The 20,920-nt window shown below is 42.1% G+C and overlaps 1 protein-coding gene across 2 annotated transcripts in view; it reads right to left on the reverse strand.

Annotated features, from left to right (window-relative positions):
- Positions 1-20,920, reverse strand: part of abcb4 (ATP-binding cassette, sub-family B (MDR/TAP), member 4) — a 132,094-nt gene that overhangs the window by 34,391 nt on the left and 76,783 nt on the right. For both annotated transcript variants that reach the window (XM_072575845.1, XM_072575843.1), the window contains exons 13-17: positions 20,531-20,734; positions 19,712-19,882; positions 8,447-8,608; positions 8,027-8,182; positions 6,160-6,306 (exon numbers count right to left, since the gene is read on the reverse strand). In XM_072575845.1, the coding sequence (XP_072431946.1) occupies positions 6,160-6,306; positions 8,027-8,182; positions 8,447-8,608; positions 19,712-19,882; positions 20,531-20,734 (840 nt within the window). The remainder of the gene's footprint in view (positions 1-6,159; positions 6,307-8,026; positions 8,183-8,446; positions 8,609-19,711; positions 19,883-20,530; positions 20,735-20,920) is intronic.

Here is a 20,920-nt window from a genome sequence, read left to right on the forward strand (position 1 = left end):
CCATCTTGCTGCCTACTTGTTTTCTCTTCTGGTAACCAGCCACCTGCCACATTAGTTTAAAACCTCCCCAACAGCAGTAGCAAAAACTCCCCCAAGGACATTGGTTCTGGTCTGGTTCATTTGTAGACCGTCCCTTTTATAATAGTTCCACCTTCCCCAGAACTGGTCCCAATGTCCAACAAATCTGAACCCTTCCCTCCTACACCATCTCTCAAGCCACGTGTTCATCCTGCCTATTTTTTCATTTCTACGCTGGCTAGCACGTGGCACTGGTAGTAATCCAGAGGTCCTCCCCTTTAACTCTCTCCTCACTCTCCGAATTCTTCTTTAAGGACCTCATCTCGTTTTCTACTTCTACTGTAGGTACCGATATGCACCAAGACAACTGACTGTTCACCCTCCCCTTTTTGAATGCTCTACAGCCGATTGGTGACATCTCTAACCCGAGCACCTGGGAGGCATCATACCATCTGGGAGTCCCGTTTTCAGCCACAGAACCGCCTATCTACTCTCCTCACAATAGAATCCCCAATGACTATGGCCCTACGAGTCTTTGTCCTGCCCTTCTGATCAGCAGTGCCCACCACGGTGCCAACTGCTGCCCTCCCCTGGTGAGCCATCTCCCCCAACAGTATCCAAAACGGTATACCTGTTTTGGAGGGAGATGACCAGAGGGGACACCTGCACTGCAGGAGGCAGTTAGAAGCGATGAGGAATTTGCAACAGCAACAGTAAGTGATGGATGGCAGTTATAGAAAGGGGGGAGGTCTCAGATACAGTCACATAGATGGGTTAACTCCAGGAAAAGTAAGAGAGGTAGGCAGCTAGTGCAGGGTCTTTTGTGGATATAGCCATTTCAAACAGGTATGCTGTTTTGGAAAATGTAGGAGGTGATGGATTCTCAGGGGAACATAGCACGAACAGCCAAGTTTCTGGTATTGAGAGTGGCTCTAATGCAACGAGGGGTACGTCGGCTTCCAAGAGATCAATTGTGCTAGGTGATTCTCTAGTCCAAGGTACAGACAGACATTTCTGTGGCCAGCAGAGAAAAAGCAGAATGGTGTGTTGTTTCCCTGGTACCAGGATCAAGGATGTCTCAGAGAGGGTGCAGAATGTTCTCACGGGGAAGAGGGGCCAGCAAGAGGTCATTGGAACCAACGACATTGAAAGGGAAAAGGTTGAGATTCTGAAGAGAGATTATAGAGAGTTAGGCAGAAATTTAAAAAGGAGGTCATCGAGAGTAGTAATATCTGGATTACTCCCGGTGCTACGAGCTAGTGAGGGCAGGAATAGGAGGATAGAGCAGATGAATGCATGGCTGAGGAGCTGGTATACGGGACAAGGATTCACATTTTTGGAATCTCGTTTGGGGTATAAATGACCTGTACGAGAAGGACAGATTGCACCTAAATTGGAAGGGGACTAATATACTGGCAGGGAAATTTGCTAGAGCTACTCGGGAGATTTAAACTAGTAAGGTGAGAGGCAGGGGGAAGGAGTGGGACCCAGGGTGATAGTGAGGAAAGAGATCAATCTGAGACTGGTACAGCTGAGAACAGAAGCGAGTCAAACAGTCAGGGCAGGCAGGGACAAGGTAGGACTAATAAATTAAACTGCATTTATTTCAATGCAAGGAGCCTAACAGGGAAGGCAGATGAACTTAGGGCATGGTCAGGAATATGGGACTGGGATATCATATCAATTACAGAAACATGGCTCAGGGATGGGCAGGACTGGCAGCTTAATGTTCCAGGATACAAATGCTACAGGAAGGATAGAAAGGGAGGCAAGAGAGGAGGGGGAGTGGAATTTTTGATAAAGGATAGCATTACCGCTGTGCTGAGGGAGGATATTCCCAGAAATACATCCAGGGAAGTTATTTGGGTGGAACTGAGAAATAAGAAGGGGATAATCACCTTATTGGGATTGTATTATAGACCCCCCAATAGTCAGAGGAAAATTGAGAAACAAACTTGTAAGGAGATCTCAGCTGTCTGTAAGAATAATAGGGTGGTTATGGTAGGGGATTTTAACTTTCCAAACATCGACTGGGACTGCCATAGTGTTAAAGGTTTAGACGGAGAGGAATTTGTCAAGCGTGTACAAGACAATTTTCTGATTCAGTATGTGGATGTACCTACTAGAGAAGGTGCAAAACTTGAACCACTCTTGGGAAGTAAGGCAGGGCAGGTGACTGAGGTGTCAGTGGGGGAGCACTTTGGGGCCAGCAACCATAATTCTATTTGTTTTAAAGTAGTGATGGAAAAGGATAGACCAGATCTAAAAGCTAAAGTTCTAAATAGGAGAAAGGCCAATTTTGACGGTATTAAGCAAGAACTTTTAAAAGCTGATTGGGGGCAGATGTTCGCAGGTAAAGGGACGGATGGAAAATTGGCAGCCTTGAGAAATGAGATAACGAGAATCCAGAGAAAGTATATTCCTGTTAGGGTGAAAGGGAAGGCTGGTAGGTATAGGGAATACATTGTCCTTAATGTATTTGTAAAAACTCTTAGGATTCTCCTTAATTCTATTTGCCAAGGCTATCTCATGTCCCCTTTTTGCCCACCTGATTTCCCTCTTAAGTATACTCCTACTTCCTTTATACTCTTCTAAGGATTCACTCAATCTACCCTGTCTATACCTGACATATGCTTTATTGGTTAGGCCACTGTTGGAATATTGCAAGCAATTCTGGTCTCCTTCTTATTGGAAAGATGTTGTGAAACTTGAAAGGGCTCAGAAAAGATTTACAAGGATGTTGCCAGGGTTGGAGGATCTGAGCTACAGGGAGAGGCTGAACAGGCTGGGGCTGTTTTCCCTGGAGCATCGGAGGCTGACGGGTGACCTTATAGTGGCTTACAAAATTATGAGGGGAATGGATAGGATAAATAGGCAAAGTCTTCTCCCTGGGGTGGGGGGAGTTCAGAACTAGAGGGTTTATTAGGTTTAGGGTGAGAGGGGAAAGATATAAAAGAGACCTAAAAGGGGCAACTTTTTCACGCAGATGGTGGTACGTGTATGGAATGAGCTGCCAGAGGAAGTGGTGGAGGCTGGTACAATTGCAACATTTAAGAGGCATTTGGATAGGTATATGAATAGGAAGGGTTTGGAGGGATATGGGCCGGGTGCTGGCAGGTGGGACTAGATTGGGTTGGGATATCTGGTAATCATGGACGGGTTGGACCGAAGGGTTTGTTTTCATGCTATACATCTCTATGACTCTCTGACTCAATGACCACAATTTAGCTGTATTGAATATTATAAAGTCAAAGCTAAGGAAGCTGGTTAGTGATGGGGTTGCAAAGGAAGGGACAGAATGTGTGAATGTCATATTGTACCGAGGCACCATTAAAGTGCAGAGAAACTCAATAATAGAACAAACTTATAGGGTTTGTGCCTTAATGTGTGATGCATTCACAGTAAGGTAGACAAACTGATGGTGCAAATCGAAGTAAATGAATCATGGCTACAAGGAGATCAAAACTTGGTACTTAATATTCAGAGATATTTGACCTTTTGGAGAGACAGGAGGGATGGAAAATGTGGTGTGATAGCACTGTTAATAGGAGATGAAATGAATGCAGTTGTGAGAGATGATCTAGGCCTGAATGATGTACAGTCCATTTGGTTTGAGGTAAAAAAACAGCAAGGGTGGGAGTAGTGCACAGAGGGAAAAACTGGAATGACTCTGTAGGAAAGGCTATGAATCAACAAATAATAGGAGAGAAAAGGGAAATAATTATGGGCGACTTCAATCTTCATGTTGATTGGGTTAGTCACATTTGAAAGGGTAACTCTGACAATATAATCCAAAAGTGCATTATGGATAGTTTCCAAGAGCAATGTGTCATAGAACCAATCAGGAGCAAGCTACCTTGGATCTGGCAATGAGTAGGAGAAAGTGAGGACTGCTGATGCTGGAGATCAGAGTCAAGACGTGTGGCGCTAGAAAAGCACAGCAGGTCAGGCAGCATCTGAGGAACAGGAGGATCAATGTTTTGGGCATAAGCCCTTCATCAGGAATGACATTCCTGATGATGGGCTTATGCTGAAACGTCGATTCTCCTACTCCTCGGATGCTGCCTGACTTGCTGTGCTTTTCCAGTGCCACACTTTTCGAATCTGGCAAAGAGGCAGGCTTAATAAATGACCTCAGAGTAAAAGGTGCCCTTGGAAGTAGTGATCATAACATGACACAATTGAATTTTACAGCTCGAGATTGAGAAATGGGTCAGAAACCAATCAACTCCACTGCCCTGTGGCAGAACATTTCAACACCCCCTCCCACTCTGCCGAGGACATGCAGGTCCTCGGCTGCCTCCTTTGTCACTCCCTCACCACCCGACGCCTGTAGGAAGAATGCTTAATGTTCCACCTTGGGACCCTCCAAACTCATGACATCAATGTGGACTTCACCAGTTTCCAAATTTCCCCTCCCCCCAGTTTACCCCAGTTCCAACCTTCCAGCTCAGCACCATTCTCAAGGCCTGTTCCACCCGTCTATCTTCCTTCCCGGCTATCCATTCCACCCTCCTCTCCGACCTATCACCCTTTACCCCCACCTCCATCCACCTATTGCACTCTCAGCTACCTTCTCTCCTGCCCCTTCCCCACCCATTTATCTCTCCACACAGAGGCTCCCAGCCTCGTTCCTGATGAAGGGCTTTTGCCCGTAACATCGATTTTCCTGCTCCTCGGATGCTGCCTGACCTGCTGTGTTTTTCCAGCACCACTCTCATCTTGACTCTAATCTCCAGCATCTGCAGTACCCATCTTCACCCAGAAATAATTGTGTTTATCCCAAATAAAGGGAATTACAATGAAATGAGAATAGAATTTGTTTAAATGAACTGAGCAGATAGACTTAACAGGAGAGACAGCAAGCAACATTCAAGGAGTTAGTTCAGGACTCTCAGCAAAAGGGAGGAGGAAAGATTCTGACAGAGAGAGATAAACTAACCATAGCTAATCAAGGAAGTTAAAGAGAGTATTAAGTTGAAAGAAATAGCATATTTATTCATCACATGGTCATAGTCAGTAAAACTGGGATAAATTTCACTCAACTGTTGCTGAGATAATTTTAGAATCCAGCAACGAAGACTAAAAGACATTTTAGACAGAGAAAATAAACTATGAGGATAAACTAGCGACGAATATAAACACTGACAATAAGTGCTTCTTTTAATATATAAAAAGGAAGAGGGAGGTCAAAGTGGACACAGGTCCCTTAGAAAATGAAGCTAGAGAGATGGTTTTGGTTAACACGGAGATGGCAGACAGTTAAACACATACAGTACTTTGCATCAGTCCTTACAGGGCAAGAACACCGGACAAGAATTAAGTACTGTCACCATCAATAGAGATGTAGTATTAGACAAACTAATGGAGGCTAAAGGCAGATAAGTCCCTTGGTCCTACATAAGGTGGGGATAGATAGATTTGTGATCAAAAGGAGAATCAAGGCTTACAGAAGAGTGAACACGAGGAAAGTCAGATCATCCATGATCCCAGTGAATAGCAGAGTAGGTTTGATGAGCCAAATGACCTACTTCTTTTCCTATTTCGAATTGGTTTATGATTGTACTGACCCAGATAGCAACCTCAGCCCAGGTTGGCTGGGTCTGGTGTCAGGGTCTCCTCGCCTGATGCTGGGGAGGGGAAGAGCTTGCCTCAATACCAGCTGTTCATGAGGATCACAGGTCCCTGTCCGCAAAGTGGGGCGCCAATTTTCCTTTGTCTGACAACTCTCGGGGAAATGACATAAAAAGTGCAAGAGCAGCTTGAGACACCTCGTGCACCACCAACTTAAGTGTGGTTTGGGCTCCAATGGCGAGTACTTCCATCTCTTGAGAGTCGGAGAATATGACAAATGTGGCGCTATAGCATTTGGTGCATAGGTAATGGGTGAGTTTGGGAAGATAGCATAAGAAAACCTGCCACAGAGAAGAGAAACCCTACATGAAATTCACCAAAATTGACATTGAGATGATAAAGTTCAGCCTATAGCCCCTACTTTCTCTAGGCTGTTTAATAATCCCTGGTCTCGGAATCATTACCTACTGACTTATTCGAGTTTATAAAATTTCAGCTAGGTCTTCTACAAAACTTACTTGCACTTGTACAATGTAACCAGAATATATTTGAATATTTTAAACTTACAGCAATAATTTCGGAAAATATTAAGGCAAATGCTGGCTGCAGGACACCATTTAGAACAGAACAGAATGTTCCCACAAGTATATACGGCCATTCGGTCTTATTCATCTTAAGAATATGCAGAAAGGACATGTTGGGAAGATTTTTATCCTGAAAAATACAATTATTTCATACACAGTTGTAAATGGAATATGATTTCCGAATCTGTAACCTGCAAATGATTGAATTTCAGATTCTTTAAAAAAAACCTACTTATTTTTAAACCTGAAAATAGCTAAATAAATGTATTGATATTTAATAAAAATAGAAAATGATGGTAATTCTGAGCAGAGGCAGATGCATTTGTTTGCTCCTGTTGCAGGTGTTGTTCTACCTCAAAAGTCTAAGCTGCTCTCACGTTGCAGTACAGTCTGACAGTACAGCCTGAGGTAGCGGAAATGACAATTGTTTGGAAACTAATTTGAAAGCAAAATAGGTCCCGCAAGCAAAAGCCTTCCAGGCAAGGCAGCAGTTGTGTTGTTTCAGTCTTTGAAGCTTTCTTAGTCTGTCAACTTTACAGAACCATCAATCAATATGCTGCACTTGTTAATCCTTCAAGTTTCAGATGGCTCTAGAATACCATCACTGGCTGAGTTGAATTTTGTTTTAATTACCACTTAACATATGAAAATAACAGACCTGACATTTACTCCAGGATTTATCATGTGCCTCCAATCAACCACTGGTTAAAGGGGGAATTGAGCAGCATCATACCAGATTTCTGACACACTGCTACTTTTCATGATTGGACCCCTGAAGCCTGCACCAGAAGCTGATTCCACATTCTCATCCCTTGCATGTTAACATTCTGCTTATTAACTCTTTTTCCTCCAAACAAATGCTGTCAGACTTTGAGTGTTTTTGACACTTCCTGTTTTCAATTCAGATTTCCAGCATATTGCCGTATTTAGCTTCTGCAGTTTTCAGCAACAGTACATACAAATTCTGCTTTCAGATTGTAGACTGACATTGGATACAATGGAAATAACTTGCATGAATTATCACAATAAGTTCATTCTTGGCAGACATTTTGGAAATGTAAAGGTAAATCAGAAACAGGATCACAAATCTCCATTTCCCACACTACCCACCATTGTGACCCTTCAGGTGGTTAAGCCAATGAAACACCAATGTTGAACCCAGGTCCCACTGAGAATTCAATGTTCTCAACCCTAATACCAATAAATCTCAACGTTCTGTGGATAATTAATGCTTTACATTAATTTGAACCTTTGAAAATCATATTGTATAGTTAGCTATCGACAAGATGCCCTGCAGATCACCCAAGATCCTCAGACAGCACCTTCCAAACTTTCCACAGACACTTCCATCTAGAAGGACAAGAGCAGCAGATACATAGGAACACCACCACCTGCAATTTTCCCACCAAGCCACTCACCATCCCGACTTGGAAACACTTCCTTCACTGCCACTGGATCAAAATCCAGGAATTCCCTCCTAAGGGTATTGTGGGTCTACCTACAGCAGGTAAACTGCAGCAGTTCAAGAAGGCAGCTCACCACCATCCTCTCAAGTGCAACTAGGGATGGGCAATAAATGCTGGCCAGTCAGCGACGCCAACATCCCACAAAATTAATTTCAAAAAAGTCCAAATACCGCTGAACTGAACTACAAGGAAACATTAAACTAATTTATCTCACTGCTTTGAATTATTAATTTTTCAACTACAGTAGCATAGAAAGACAATACAAGACAAACATTTATGAATCACATATAGGCTGACTAGAAACATCATATGTAATAAAATTCCATGATGGATATTAATATGCCACCTTAAACAGATTCTGAACTAAACTATACAGACTTATACCTGTGGAACAACATCAGCATCCTTGTTTTCTGTCGTCGTTCCTGGCTTTTTCATGCTGGCACGTGTTGACCGCCTTCGCAATGGCTTTGTGGCAACAGTCTTAGGTTCAGCTTCATTAGCCAATTCATCTGTCTCATCATCTTCATCCTTAAACGTCTAAAAAAGATAAATTACATATTGAATATTTCATTTTATTTAAGCAAATTCAAAGTATGTGCACACACTTAGTGAAACTTAATTTTGCAATCTTATAAATATTGTTAATCAACCTTTTCAGAGATGTTGTTACTCTTCTGCAGCAAGTGGTAAATGAACTCAGGTCTCCTGGTTCAGACGTAGGGACACTATCACAAGAACCCCTTCTATAATCAGCCATGCTCTAAATCAATAGTTAAAGTCGTCCATGACTTCCATGAGTACCTGTGTTGTCACCAACGCATGATAAATTCCTTTTGCCGCCATCAGCTCTTTATGGGTTCCCATCTCTGAAATGACACCATCCTGTAATCCCGCAATGAGGTCTGCATTTTGGACTGTTGACAGACGGTGAGCAATAACTATAGTAGTGCGGCCTTGACGTACCTTTCAGAAAATACACAGTATGTTTAGATTGTGACAATTATCAATATTCATGCTTCCAACCCAGTGCTTGTGAAGCTTCCTTACAGAAAGAAATATGTATGTGTTCCTTAAAACTCTTTCCACACCAATGCTCTCCATGCCTGTAGGGAGAGGTGGGCCCGGTGGGTGGGTGGGGACGGGGGTTGGGGGGGGGCAGGGTGGTTGAGTGCTCTATTTCTCCCTCCAACTCTATTTTGATGTAATCCCTACTCTCCCCCTTCACGTAAGCATTGCGCTTATCAGCCTTTGCTTGTTACTGGTTCGCTAGACATATTGGTGTTTTTCTGGTAGTGAAGATGTCGAATAAAGGGTTTTGCATAATGATGCCTTTACTGAGTCACTGCTCATACAACCACAGGAAATATGGGGAAAAATGAGCACTCAGAGAAATAAAAACATAAACAGTGGATTCAGAGCATCTCCTGACTTCAGGGAAAACAACCCAAAAATCTTTGCAAGTCCTTACCACAGTTAATAGCACTCTCACCTCTAGGTTTGAAAATGGTATGTTTGAGCCCCAAAGCAAGAGGAGATCTGACTGTACAGTCACACTGAAATGCCCTCACAGCATTCCCAGAATTAAAAAATCAGCCAACACAAAATGAGCACATTCACCCATCCATAGGGATTCTGTTAAATTGGTATCCAATTAGTCTCATGCTCCATAAGACCATAAGACCATAAGACATAGGAGTGGAAGTAAGGCCATTCGGCCCATCGAGTCCACTCCGCCATTCAATCATGGCTGATGCGCATTTCAGCTCCACTTGCCAGCATTCTCCCCGTAGCCCTTAATTCCTCTAGACAACAAGAACCTATCAATCTCGGCCTTGAAGACATTTAGCGTCCCGGCTTCCACTGCACTCCGTGGCAATGAATTCCACAGGCCCACCACTCTCTGGCTGAAGAAATGTCTCCGCATTTCCGTTCTGAAATGACCCCCTCTAATTCTAAGGCTGTGTCCACGGGTCCTAGTCTCCTCGCCTAACAGAAACAATTTTCTAGCATCCACCTTTTCAAAGCCATGTATTATTTTGTACGTCTCTATTAGATCTCCCCTTAATCTTCTAAACTCCAACGAATACAATCCCAGTATCCTCAGCCGTTCCTCATATGCTAGACCTGTCATTCCAGGGATCATCCGTGTGAATCTCCGCTGGACACGTTCCAGTGCCAGTATGTCCTTCCTGAGGTGTGGGGACCAAAACTGGACACAGTACTCCAAATGGGGCCTAACCAGAGCTTTATAAAGTCTTAGTAGTACATCTCTGCTTTTATATTCCAACCCTCTTGAGATAAGAGACAACATTGCATTCGCTTTCTTAATCACAGACTCAACCTGCATGTTTACCTTTAGAGAATCCTCGACTAGCACTCCCAGATCCCTTTGTGCTTTGGCTTTATTAAGTTTCTCACCATTTAGAAAGTAGTCCATTCCTATATTCTTTTTGCCAAAGTGCAAGACCTCGCACTTGCTCACGTTAAATTCCATCAGCCATTTCCTGGACCACTCTCCCAACCTGTCTAGATCCTTCTGTAGCCTCCCCACTTCCTCAGTACTACCTGCCTGTCTACCTAACTTTGTATCATCGGCAAACTTCGCTAGAATGCCCCCGGTTCCCTCATCCAAATCATTAATATATAATGCGAACAGCTGTGGCCCCAGCACCGAACCCTGCGGGACACCGCTCGTCACCGGCTGCCATTCTGAAAAAGAACCTTTTATCCCAACTCTCTGCCTTCTGTTAGATAGCCAATCCTCAATCCATCCCAGCAGCTCACCTCGAACACCATGGGCCCTCACCTTGCTCAGCAGTCTCCCGTGTGGCACCTTATCAAAGGCCTTTTGAAAGTCCAGATAGACCACATCCACTGGGTTCCCCTGGTCTAACCTACTTGTTACCTCATCAAAAAATTCCAACAGGTTTGTCAGGCATGACCTCCCTTTACTAAATCCATGTTGACTTGTTCTAATCAGACTCTGCTCTTCCAAGAATTTAGAAACCTCATCCTTAATGATGGATTCTAGAATTTTACCAACAACCGAGGTTAAGCTGATTGGCCTATAATTTTCCATCTTTTGCCTTGATCCTTTCTTGAACAAGGGGGTTACTACAGCCATCTTCCAATCGTCCGGGACCTTTCCTGACTCCAGTGACTCTTGAAAGATCTCAACCAATGCCTCTGCTATTTCCTCAGCAACCTCTCTCAGAACTCTAGGGTGTATCCCATCGGGGCCAGGAGATTTATCAATTTTAAGACTTTTTAACTTTTCTAGCACTATCTCTTTCGTAATGGCAACCATACTCAACTCAGCCCCGTGACACCCTTTAATTTTTGGGATATTACTCATGTCTTCCACTGTGAAAACTGACGCAAAGTACTTGTTAAGTTCTCCTGCTATTTCCTTATCTCCCATCACTAGGCTCCCTGCATCAGTTTGAAGTGACCCAATGTCTACTTTTGTCTGTCGTTTGTTTCTTCTGTACTGAAAGAAACTTTTACTATTATTTCTAATATTACTGGCTAGCCTACCTTCATATTTGATCCTCTCATTTCTTATTACACTCTTTGTTATCCTCTGTTTGCTTTTGTATCCTTCCCAATCTTCTGATTTCCCACTGTTCTTAGCCACTTTATAGGATCTCTCTTTTTCTTTAATACATTTCCTGACTTCCTTTGTCAGCCAGGGTTGTCTAATCCCTCCCCGGTTAATCTTTCTTTTCTTGGGAATGAACCTCTGTACAGTGTCCTCAATTATACCTACAAACTCCTGCCATTTTTGCTCTAGTGTCTTCCCGGTTAGCCTCTGCTTCCAGTCTATTTTAGTCAGTTCCTCTCTCATGCCTTCATAATTACCTTTATTCAACTGTAACACCATTACATCAGATTTTGCCTTCTCCCTTTCAAACTCCAGACTGAACTCTACCATATTATGGTCGCTACTTCCTAAGGGTTCCCTTACTTTAAGATCTTTTATAGAGTCTGGTTCATTGCAAAGCACTAGGTCCAGAATAGCCTGCTCTCTTGTGGGCTCCATGACAAGCTGTTCCAAAAAGCCATCCTGTAAGCATTCCATGAATTCCCTTTCTTTAGATCCACTAGCAACATTATTTACCCAGTCCACCTGCATATTGAAGTCACCCATGATCAATGTAACCTTGCCTTTCTGACATGCCTTCTCTATTTCCCGGTACATGTTGCGTCCCTGGTCCTGACCACTGTTAGGAGGTCTATACACAACTCCAATTATGGTTTTTTTGCCTTTGTGGTTCCTCAATTCCACCCACACAGACTCCATATCATCCGACGCTATGTCATTCAATACCATAGATTTAATTTTGTTCTTAACTAACAAGGCAACCCCACCCCCTCTTCCCACCTCTCTGTCTTTTCGATAAGTTGAAAAACCATGGAGGTTTAACTGCCAGTCCTGACCCCCCTGTAACCAAGTCTCTGTGATCTGCATATAATGTGAAAAACTACTCCGCAAGTCCTCTGTGACGAAAGCAGGTGAACTCTTACTTGGCTTAACCATCAGCACATTGATGTAAACCATTTTCAACAGTGCCATCAAGTGGTATTGGAAAATGAATAATATGCTATCTCATAGTTTGGGTTCTGTCAGGGCCAATCAGATCCTGACCTTATTACAGACTTGATCTAAATATGGGCAAAAGATCTGAACTCTAGAGGTGACTTTAGAATGACTGCCCTTGACATCAAGGTATCATTTGACTGCGTGTGTCATTAAGCAACCCTAGGATAACTGGAGTAAATCAGATTGGGGGAAAGGTCTTTACTGTTAAAGTCATATAGAATCACAGAATTTTCATTGCATAGAAGGCACCTTGGTTGCACTCACATATTGTGCCAATCTCCTGCCTTTTCCACATAACCTTGCACACTATTTCCAGTCAAAATGCTCATCCAATGACCTCTTGAATACCTGAATTGAACACGGTTGTGTTTTTTGGAGAACGATCATTTACATTTCTGCAAGGTGTTGACATAACATCTACGATGGTATTGTTGTTTCCCTGGTGCCATAGTCAAGGACGTCACAGAGTAATTGCAGGATATTCTTCTGGAGGGAGGCTGAACAGTAAGAGGTTGTGGTCTACATTAGTAAGAATTACTTAGAGAGGAAGGATAATGTGGCCCTTCAGCCAGAATTTAGGGATCTTTATAGATACTAACAAACTTTAGATGTAGTAATTTCTGGATTATTGCCAGGGCCATATGATAGGGAGTACAGAAATAGCAGGATGAGGCAGATGAATGTGTGGCTGGAAAGAAGGTGCAACAGGGAGGGCTTTAGATTTCTGGGACATTGGGGCTAGGGGATAGGGGATAGGGGATAGGGGCTGGGGGTGGGTGGGGGGTGGAATAGTATCTGTTTAGGTAAAAGTAACAGAGGTTGGGTACTGAGTTCCTTCAGTGACACTTTGTCACTGTGGTTTGAAGGGTTCTAAGCTATCATGGCAGGGGTATGGGAACCAGCAAAGAATATTAGAGAAGAATACCAAGGTGCCCAAAATATTGAGGGACAGATAGTACTAGGACAGAGAATAATAGGTCAATAGGTGAAATCGGAAAATGGGAGGAAATTAGGAAGTTTAAATTAAGGTTACTATACAAGGTGTGTGCATGCATAGAAAATAATAAATAAGATTGGGGAGTTACAGGCACAGATTACCATTTGAAAATAAGATGTGGGATGAAATGAGGTGACTCAAGGCCGTGCAGGATTGGCTATTTTAATTTGTTTTGAACACAAGATCTTCAGGAAAGATAGGATAGGAAGGGAAGGAGGAAAAGTGGCAGTATTGGTTAAGATGAGCTTCATGGTGCTGGAGAAAGAGGATGTCCCAGAGGGATCGATGATAGAATCAATTTGACTAGAACTATGGAATAAAAAGGGTACCAAAACATTGCCCAATGTTGTCTGTAACATGCCATCTATGGGAATGATGTAGAGGTTCAAATCTGCAGGATAATTAGAGAAATTTCAACATTATAGAGTAGCTATAATAGGAAACCTTAGCTATCTAAATGTAGACTGGGATAGTAGTAGCATATAGGGTGCAGTAAGCCAAACGTTCTTACTTTGTTACATCAGCAAATGTTTGAAGCATAACATGGTGGCTCACAGTACCAGGGACTTTGGAGTGATGTGGGCTTAATGGACCAAATGGCCTGCTTCCACACTATAGGGACTCTATGAAAGTTTTCCAGACTGTTACTACCAGACCCTAGGTAAGGTTCACCAATTCCTTACAGCTCCAGATGGGATACCCCACACTGTTAAGCTCCCGGAAGAGAAGGGATGAGCTAGCTTCCCTGTTTTATTCACCCACCTCCTTGGTTGCAACAAGGTTAATATAAAATGGACACATTCCCTGTGGATGTTGTTCTCCCAAACCAATTGAACCTATGCTTTAAAAAAGGAGCCATTTAAGCCAGGTATTTGTTGAGTTGACAAGAAGAATAAGTTCATTCATTACTATACACAAGAAAAAATACTAATACACCACAAAATATGCACTGATTAGGTCTAAGATGTGGGTCCAGAAAAACTGTAAGTCTAAAATGAAACTGATATGCAGATCAGTACTCACTAAGTCTCAGTGTGATATCTGTGACTGCACATTATCTGCTACTGCCTTTTAGTCTGCTACTCATACAGTACCAAGTGATATACTTTGGATTGCCATAATTATTTCTTCTTTGATTTTAAAGTCTTTGCATAAAGAGTCAGGGGTCATAATCATTGCTTCATTTAGTTAATTCGCCATTAGATTCCCTACATTGTGGAAACAGGCCCTTCGGCCCAACCAGTCCACACCGACCCTCCGAAGAGTAACCCACACAGACCCACCTCCCCTCTGATCAGTGCACCCAACACTATGGGCAATTTAGCATGGCCAATTCACCTAACCTGCACATCTTTGGACTGTGGGAGGAAACCAGTGCACCCAGAGGAAACCCACACAGACACAGGGAGAATGTGCAAACTCCACACAGTCGTCTGAGGCTGGAATCGAACCTGGGACCCCGGTGCTGTCCTCCCATTCGTTTTCCTTAACCCTGCACCTTTCCTTTTGAAATACATGTTTATGTTTGCACCCTCAATCACTACTACCAAAAATGATTTAACTCAACTTCTTTGTTACTTGTGAGATCCAAATGTGTACAAGATGGAGTAGAAGTTCCGGTAGTGGACTCACTTGAATTGTGCTGTGACCAACATTCTGATATCAAGTAACTTATGCTGTAGAGAGTGGGATTTAAACTTAATTGGTAGGGTCAGGGCAGAGCTTGGTGGAAATACATAGGTATAAGAGCAAAAAGGAGATAACAGCACTGCAGAAGAGATTTAAAGTGAAGATACCCAGAGTTGGATAGGATGGAGCAGAGGTGGAAACATTAAAAAAAAGTAGTAAGAAGGGGGAAAATAGTAAAAAGGCAAAATTAATATCTCATCCCTTGAATGCATGGAGTATTCAGAATAATAAATGAATTAATGGTACAAATAGAAGTTATTGGCAATGAACTTATAGCCATTAGGAAAACATGGTGACAAGGAGATTAAAGCTGGGAACTAAATATTCTCGGATACTTGACTTTTCAGAAGGACAAGCAGGAAGGAAAGTCAACAGAAATAGCTTTATGAATATGGGATGGAATAAGTCCAAAAGCAGGCTCTTGGTCAGAAGAAGTAGAAGTAGAATTGGTATTGATGGAGGCAAGAATTAATGAGGGGAAGGTGGGAGTAGGCCTCCCACAGGCCTCATAATTGTAGCTATACTGTAGGGCTGAGAATAAATCAACAGGTAGTGAGGATGCGTAAAAAGTACAGTGCATGAATCATGGGTGAATTTAATTTTCGTGTAGACTAGGAAAACATTTGACAGAGGTAGCCACAAAACATAATTCAGAAAGTGTATTTGGAACAGTTTCCCAGAACAATGTGCTGTGGATCCAACCAGGATTCACAATATTTTGGATCTGGTAAGTTTAATAAATAATATCACAGTGAAAGATCCTCAATGTTACAATGACCATATTGAGGGAGGATTTAGCATTCATTTTGAGAGTGAGGAACTCAGGTCAGAAACAATTACGATAAAATTAAATGAGGGTAACATCAAAGTAACGATAGCTGAGTTGACTGGAGTGAACTTGGAAAGGGGTTTAGCAGGAGAGACAGTTGATGAACAATAGCTGACATTTAAGAAAATAGTTTGTGATTTCAAACAGACATATATGCCAGTGAGGAAGAGGGATTCTGCGAGGGGAATAAACCACCCATGCTAACCAAAGAGGTTAAGGATAAACCAAATTGAAAAACAAACTATTCAGTGTAGCAAAGATTAATGATACATCAGAATATTGAAAAAAAGGTGATAAAATCCATCAAAAGATGATCAAAACCAAAAAAAAAAGGAAAAAATCTTTCAGGGTGAACTAGAAAGAAATATAAAATGGACTGAAGAACATCTTTGAATATGATAAAATGAGAGAAGTTAAATTGAACATAGGCCTCTTAAGAGAATGAGGCTTGAGAAATATTAATGGGAATCAGGAAAAGGCAAAGGAGCTGAATAAATACTTTGCATCACTTGTCATAGTAGAAGATGCTACTAACGTTCTAAAAATACTAAATAATCACGGCTGAAAATGTGGGCTGTGTGGCAAAGGAACCAAAACAAAACAAACCAAAATAAACTGTCACTACAGACAAAGAACTCGGGACATCAGTGTGACTAAAGACCAATTGGTTCACTGAGCCGAATGGACTGCATCCTATGGTAATAAAGGTCGTAGCTAGAGAGAATGGATGCATTGGTAGAAATCTTCCAAAAATTTTTAGATTCTGAAGAAGGATTAGAAAACTGTCAATGGAACACCATTATGCAAAAAGGGAGGAGACAAAAATAGCTAATTTCTACTCCTATGTTATACAATCTGATATTTGCCCACATACAAATCACTATCCATCAAAATAGTATCTTCTTAGTTCTTTCATGGGATGTGACTGCTGCCGTAAGACCAGAGCTCGTTGGAAATCACCAACTGTCCTTTAGACTCTTATGTTGAGTCATCCTCTTAAGGTTGTCAAAGCAATGAAATGAGAAAACAAGAATCCAGAAAAAGTATATTCCTGTCAGGGTGAAAGAAAAGGCTGGTAGGTATAGGGAATGCTGAATGACTAAAAGAAATTGAGGGTTTGGTTAAGAAAAAGAAGGAAGCAAATGTAAGGTATAGACAGGATCGATAGAGTGAATCCTTAGAAGAGTATAAAGGCAGTAGGAATATACTTAAGAGGGAAATCAGGAGGGCAAAAAGGGGACATGAGATAGCTTTAGCAAATAGAATTAAGGAGAATCCAAAGGGTTTTTACAAATACATTAAGGACAAAAGGGTAACTAGGGAGAGAGTAGGGCCCCTCAAAGATCAGCAAGGCGGCCTTTGTGTGGAGCCGCAGAAAATGGGGGAGATACTAAATGAGTATTTTGCATTAGTATTTACTGTGGAAAAGGATATGGAAGATATAGACTGTAGGTAAATAGATGGTGACATCTTGCAAAATGTCCAGATTACAGAGGAGGAGGTGCTGGGTGTCTTGAAAGGGTTAAAGGTGGATAAATCCCCAGGACCTGATCAGGTGTACCCGAGAACTCTGTGGGAAGCTAGAGAAGTGATTGCTGGGCCTCTTGCTGAAATATTTGTATCATTGATAGTCACAGGTGAGGTGCTGGAAGACTGGAGGTTGGCAAACGTGGTGCCACTGTCTAAGAAGGGCGGTAAAGACAAGCCAGGGAACTATAGACCAGTGAGCCTGACCTCGGTGGTGGGCAAGTTGTTGGAGGGATTCCTGAGGGACAGGATGTACATGTATTTGGAAAGGCAAGGACTGATTAGGGATAGTCAACATGGCTTTGTGCGTGGGAAATCATGTCTCACAAACTTGATTGAGTTTTTTGAAGAAATAACAAAGAGGATTGATGAGAGCAGAGCAGTAGATGTGATCTATATGGACTTCAGTAAGGCGTTCGACAAGGTTCCCCATGGGAGACTGATTAGCATGATTAGATCTCACGGAATACAGGGAGAACTAACCATTTGGATACAGAACTGGCTCAAAGGTAGAAGACAAAGGGTAGTAGTGGAGGGTTGTTTTTCAGACTGGAGGCCTGTGACCAGTGGGTCCTCTACTTTTTGTCATTTACATAAATGATTTGGATGAGAGCATAAGAGGTACATTTAGTAAGTTTGCAGATGACACCAAAATTGGAGGTGTAGTGGACAGCAAAGAGGGTTATTGACCAGATGGGCCAATGGACTGAGAAGTGGCAGATGAAGTTTAATTCAGATAAATGAGAGGTGCTGCATTTTGGGAAAGCAAATCTTAGCAGGACTTATACACTTAATGGTAAGGTCCTAGGGAGTGTTGCTGAACAAAGACACCTTGGAGTGCAGGTTCATAGCTCCTTGAAAGTGGAGTCGCAGGGAGATAGGATAGTGAAGGAGGTGTTTGGTATGCTTTCCTTTATTGGTCAGAGTATTAAGTACAGGGGTTGGGAGGTCATGTTGTGGCTGTACAGGACATTAATTCGGCCACTGTTGGAATTCTGCGTGCAACTCTGGTCTCCTTCTTATCGGAAAGATGGTGTGAAACTTGAAAGGGTTCGGAAAAGATTTACAAGGATGTTGCCAGGATTTGAGGATTTGAGTTATAGGGAGAGGCTGAACAGGCTGGGGTTGTTTTCCCTGGAGCGTCGGAGGCTGAGTGGTGACCTTATAAAGGTTTACAAAATTACAAGGGGCATGGATAGGGTAAATAGGCAAAGTCTTTTCCCTGGGGTCAGGGAGTCCAGAACTAGAGGGCATAGATTTAGGGTGAGAGGGGAAAGATATAAAAGAGACCTAAGGGGCAACTTTTTCACGCAGAGGGTGGTACGTGTATGGAATGAGCTGCCAGAGGAAGTGGTGGAGGCTGGTACAATTGCAACATTTAAGAGGCATTTGGATGGGTATATGAATAGGGAGGGTTTGGAGGGGTATGGGTCGGGTGCTAGCAGGTGAGACTAGATTGGGTTGGGACATCTGGTCGGCATGGACGTGTTGGACCGAAGGGTCTGTTTCCATGCTGTACATCTCTATGACTCTCTGACTCTAGTGATAGAAAGTGGATTGGGAAGTCTTTAAGCTGACTAAACTAAAAGGGAGAAAACTCATGATGAAAATAAATTGGCAAGCAACATAAAAATATATAGCAAATAAACAGTGACACAAGAAGAATAAAAGTAGCTAAAGCATGTGTGTAACCTTTGAAGGATGTGACTGGGAAATTGATAACAGGAAACATGGAAATGCGAGATGATTTAAACTAATAATTTGGTTCAGTCTTCATGGTGGAGAAAACTACAAACACCCCAAAAGACATCAGATAAACAAGGTATTAATGGGGGCGATAGATCTGTTAATGGCCTACATCATGAGAGACAAAGTACTTAACAAACTGAACACAAGTTAAGACTTGATGGCCTGTATCCAAGGCTTTTAAATAAAGTGACTGCAGAGATGGTGGAAACATTGGTCGAAATACTCCAGACTACTGTTTTCAGTGAAAACACAATTCCCTATCTATTTTATTACAAATAATGAACCAAGGGGTCAGTTAACTCCATTCATTGGATGCTGACTTGTAACGCAGTGTAACATCAATAAGTGTGGGTTCAATTCTCACATTGGCAGAGGTCAATTTGAAGGATCCACCTTCCCAACCTAAAATGTGGTGACCTTCAGGTTAAAGCCACCACTGGTTGTCCCTCTGTAATGAGAGAGCAGCCTTCTGAGACTATGGTGACTTTCCCTTGACAAAAAAAAGGAATTCAGTTAGTCTCAATTCTTGTCATTCTTGAACCAGTACCTGAAGAGCATTTCAAGGCAAACTCTGAAAGTGGGGCAATCCTTCTAAGTTAAAACAAAATTCTCTCAGTTGCAGTAACATAATTAAATCAGCATTGGCTAAATTAAAGAAAGAACAATCACTACCTTATCAAGAGCAGCTTGAACAGTAGCTTCACTCTCAGCATCTAAAGCTGATGTAGCTTCATCCAGCAGCAGAATCTTTGGATTGCGTACCAGAGCACGGGCAATGGCAATTCTTTGCTTCTGGCCTCCGCTTAGCTGTGTGCCTCTTTCGCCAACTAACGTTTCAAATTTCTACAGAAGATGTCAAAATCAGAGTTAGCAACACATTATAGATGTCTATTTATTAAGAGAAAGTTAAAATAAATAAGCCTCATTTAATGATGACTGGACGTCTCAAACTATCAAAGGTAATTTTCTCTTTTGAGTGAGTCCAGAACTAGACGGCACTGTTTAAAAATGAGGGGTCTCTCTGTTTGGACAGAAAATGAGAAGAATGTTTTTTCTGTCAGAGGGTTGTGCAGCTTTGGAATTCTCTGGCCTAGAAAGCAGTGATGACTGGGTCATTGAATGTTTTCATGATGGAAATAGATAGGTTGTTGTTAGAAAAGATGATCAAAGATTAGTGGGGTAGATCAAATTTGGAATTCAAAACCCAACCAGATCAACCATGATTTTATTTCTCAGCCCCAGCCTACAAGCCTCATTCCTGATGAAAGGCTTATGCCCAAAACGTCGACTCTGATCTCCAGCATCTGCAGTCCTCAGTTTCTCCAAAAGCGAGATCAGGTCAATCAGTCTAATCTCAGTAATGCAGCAGTTATTAGAAAGAATTCTGAGGGACAGAGATGAGCTTATAAGAACAGAAATCAAACTCAAAAGAAAACAGGTTTTCACAATGTAAAATGTATTAAATCAATAACAAAGGCAGTCAATACTTACATCTGGCAGTTTCATAATAAAATCATATGCATTAGCTTCCTTGGTAGCTTCTTCTATCTCAGTCATACTGACATCTTGACGACCGTAACGAATGTTTTCAGCTATCGTGGTTGCAAAGAGAATAGGTTCCTGGCTCACCACCCCAATCATTTCCCTAAGATGCCTAACATTCAAAGTTCGGATATCCTGTCCATCAAGCATAATCTGTTGAAAATAATTATTGATGTCAATGTATAATTATGTTGTCACAAATTTTAAAGTACTGCATGTGAAAGCTATTACTATAATGTCAGGCTTCATTGAGTCAAATGCACCTGAAATCAAGCACGGTTATTTCCAAGAGAAAGGTTGTATTCAAAGTACAGAAAATTCCCAATTTTATCCATCTAT

The sequence above is a fragment of the Chiloscyllium punctatum genome, chromosome 8, assembly GCF_047496795.1.
Source record: "Chiloscyllium punctatum isolate Juve2018m chromosome 8, sChiPun1.3, whole genome shotgun sequence".
NCBI classification, from domain to species: Eukaryota; Metazoa; Chordata; class Chondrichthyes; order Orectolobiformes; family Hemiscylliidae; genus Chiloscyllium; species Chiloscyllium punctatum.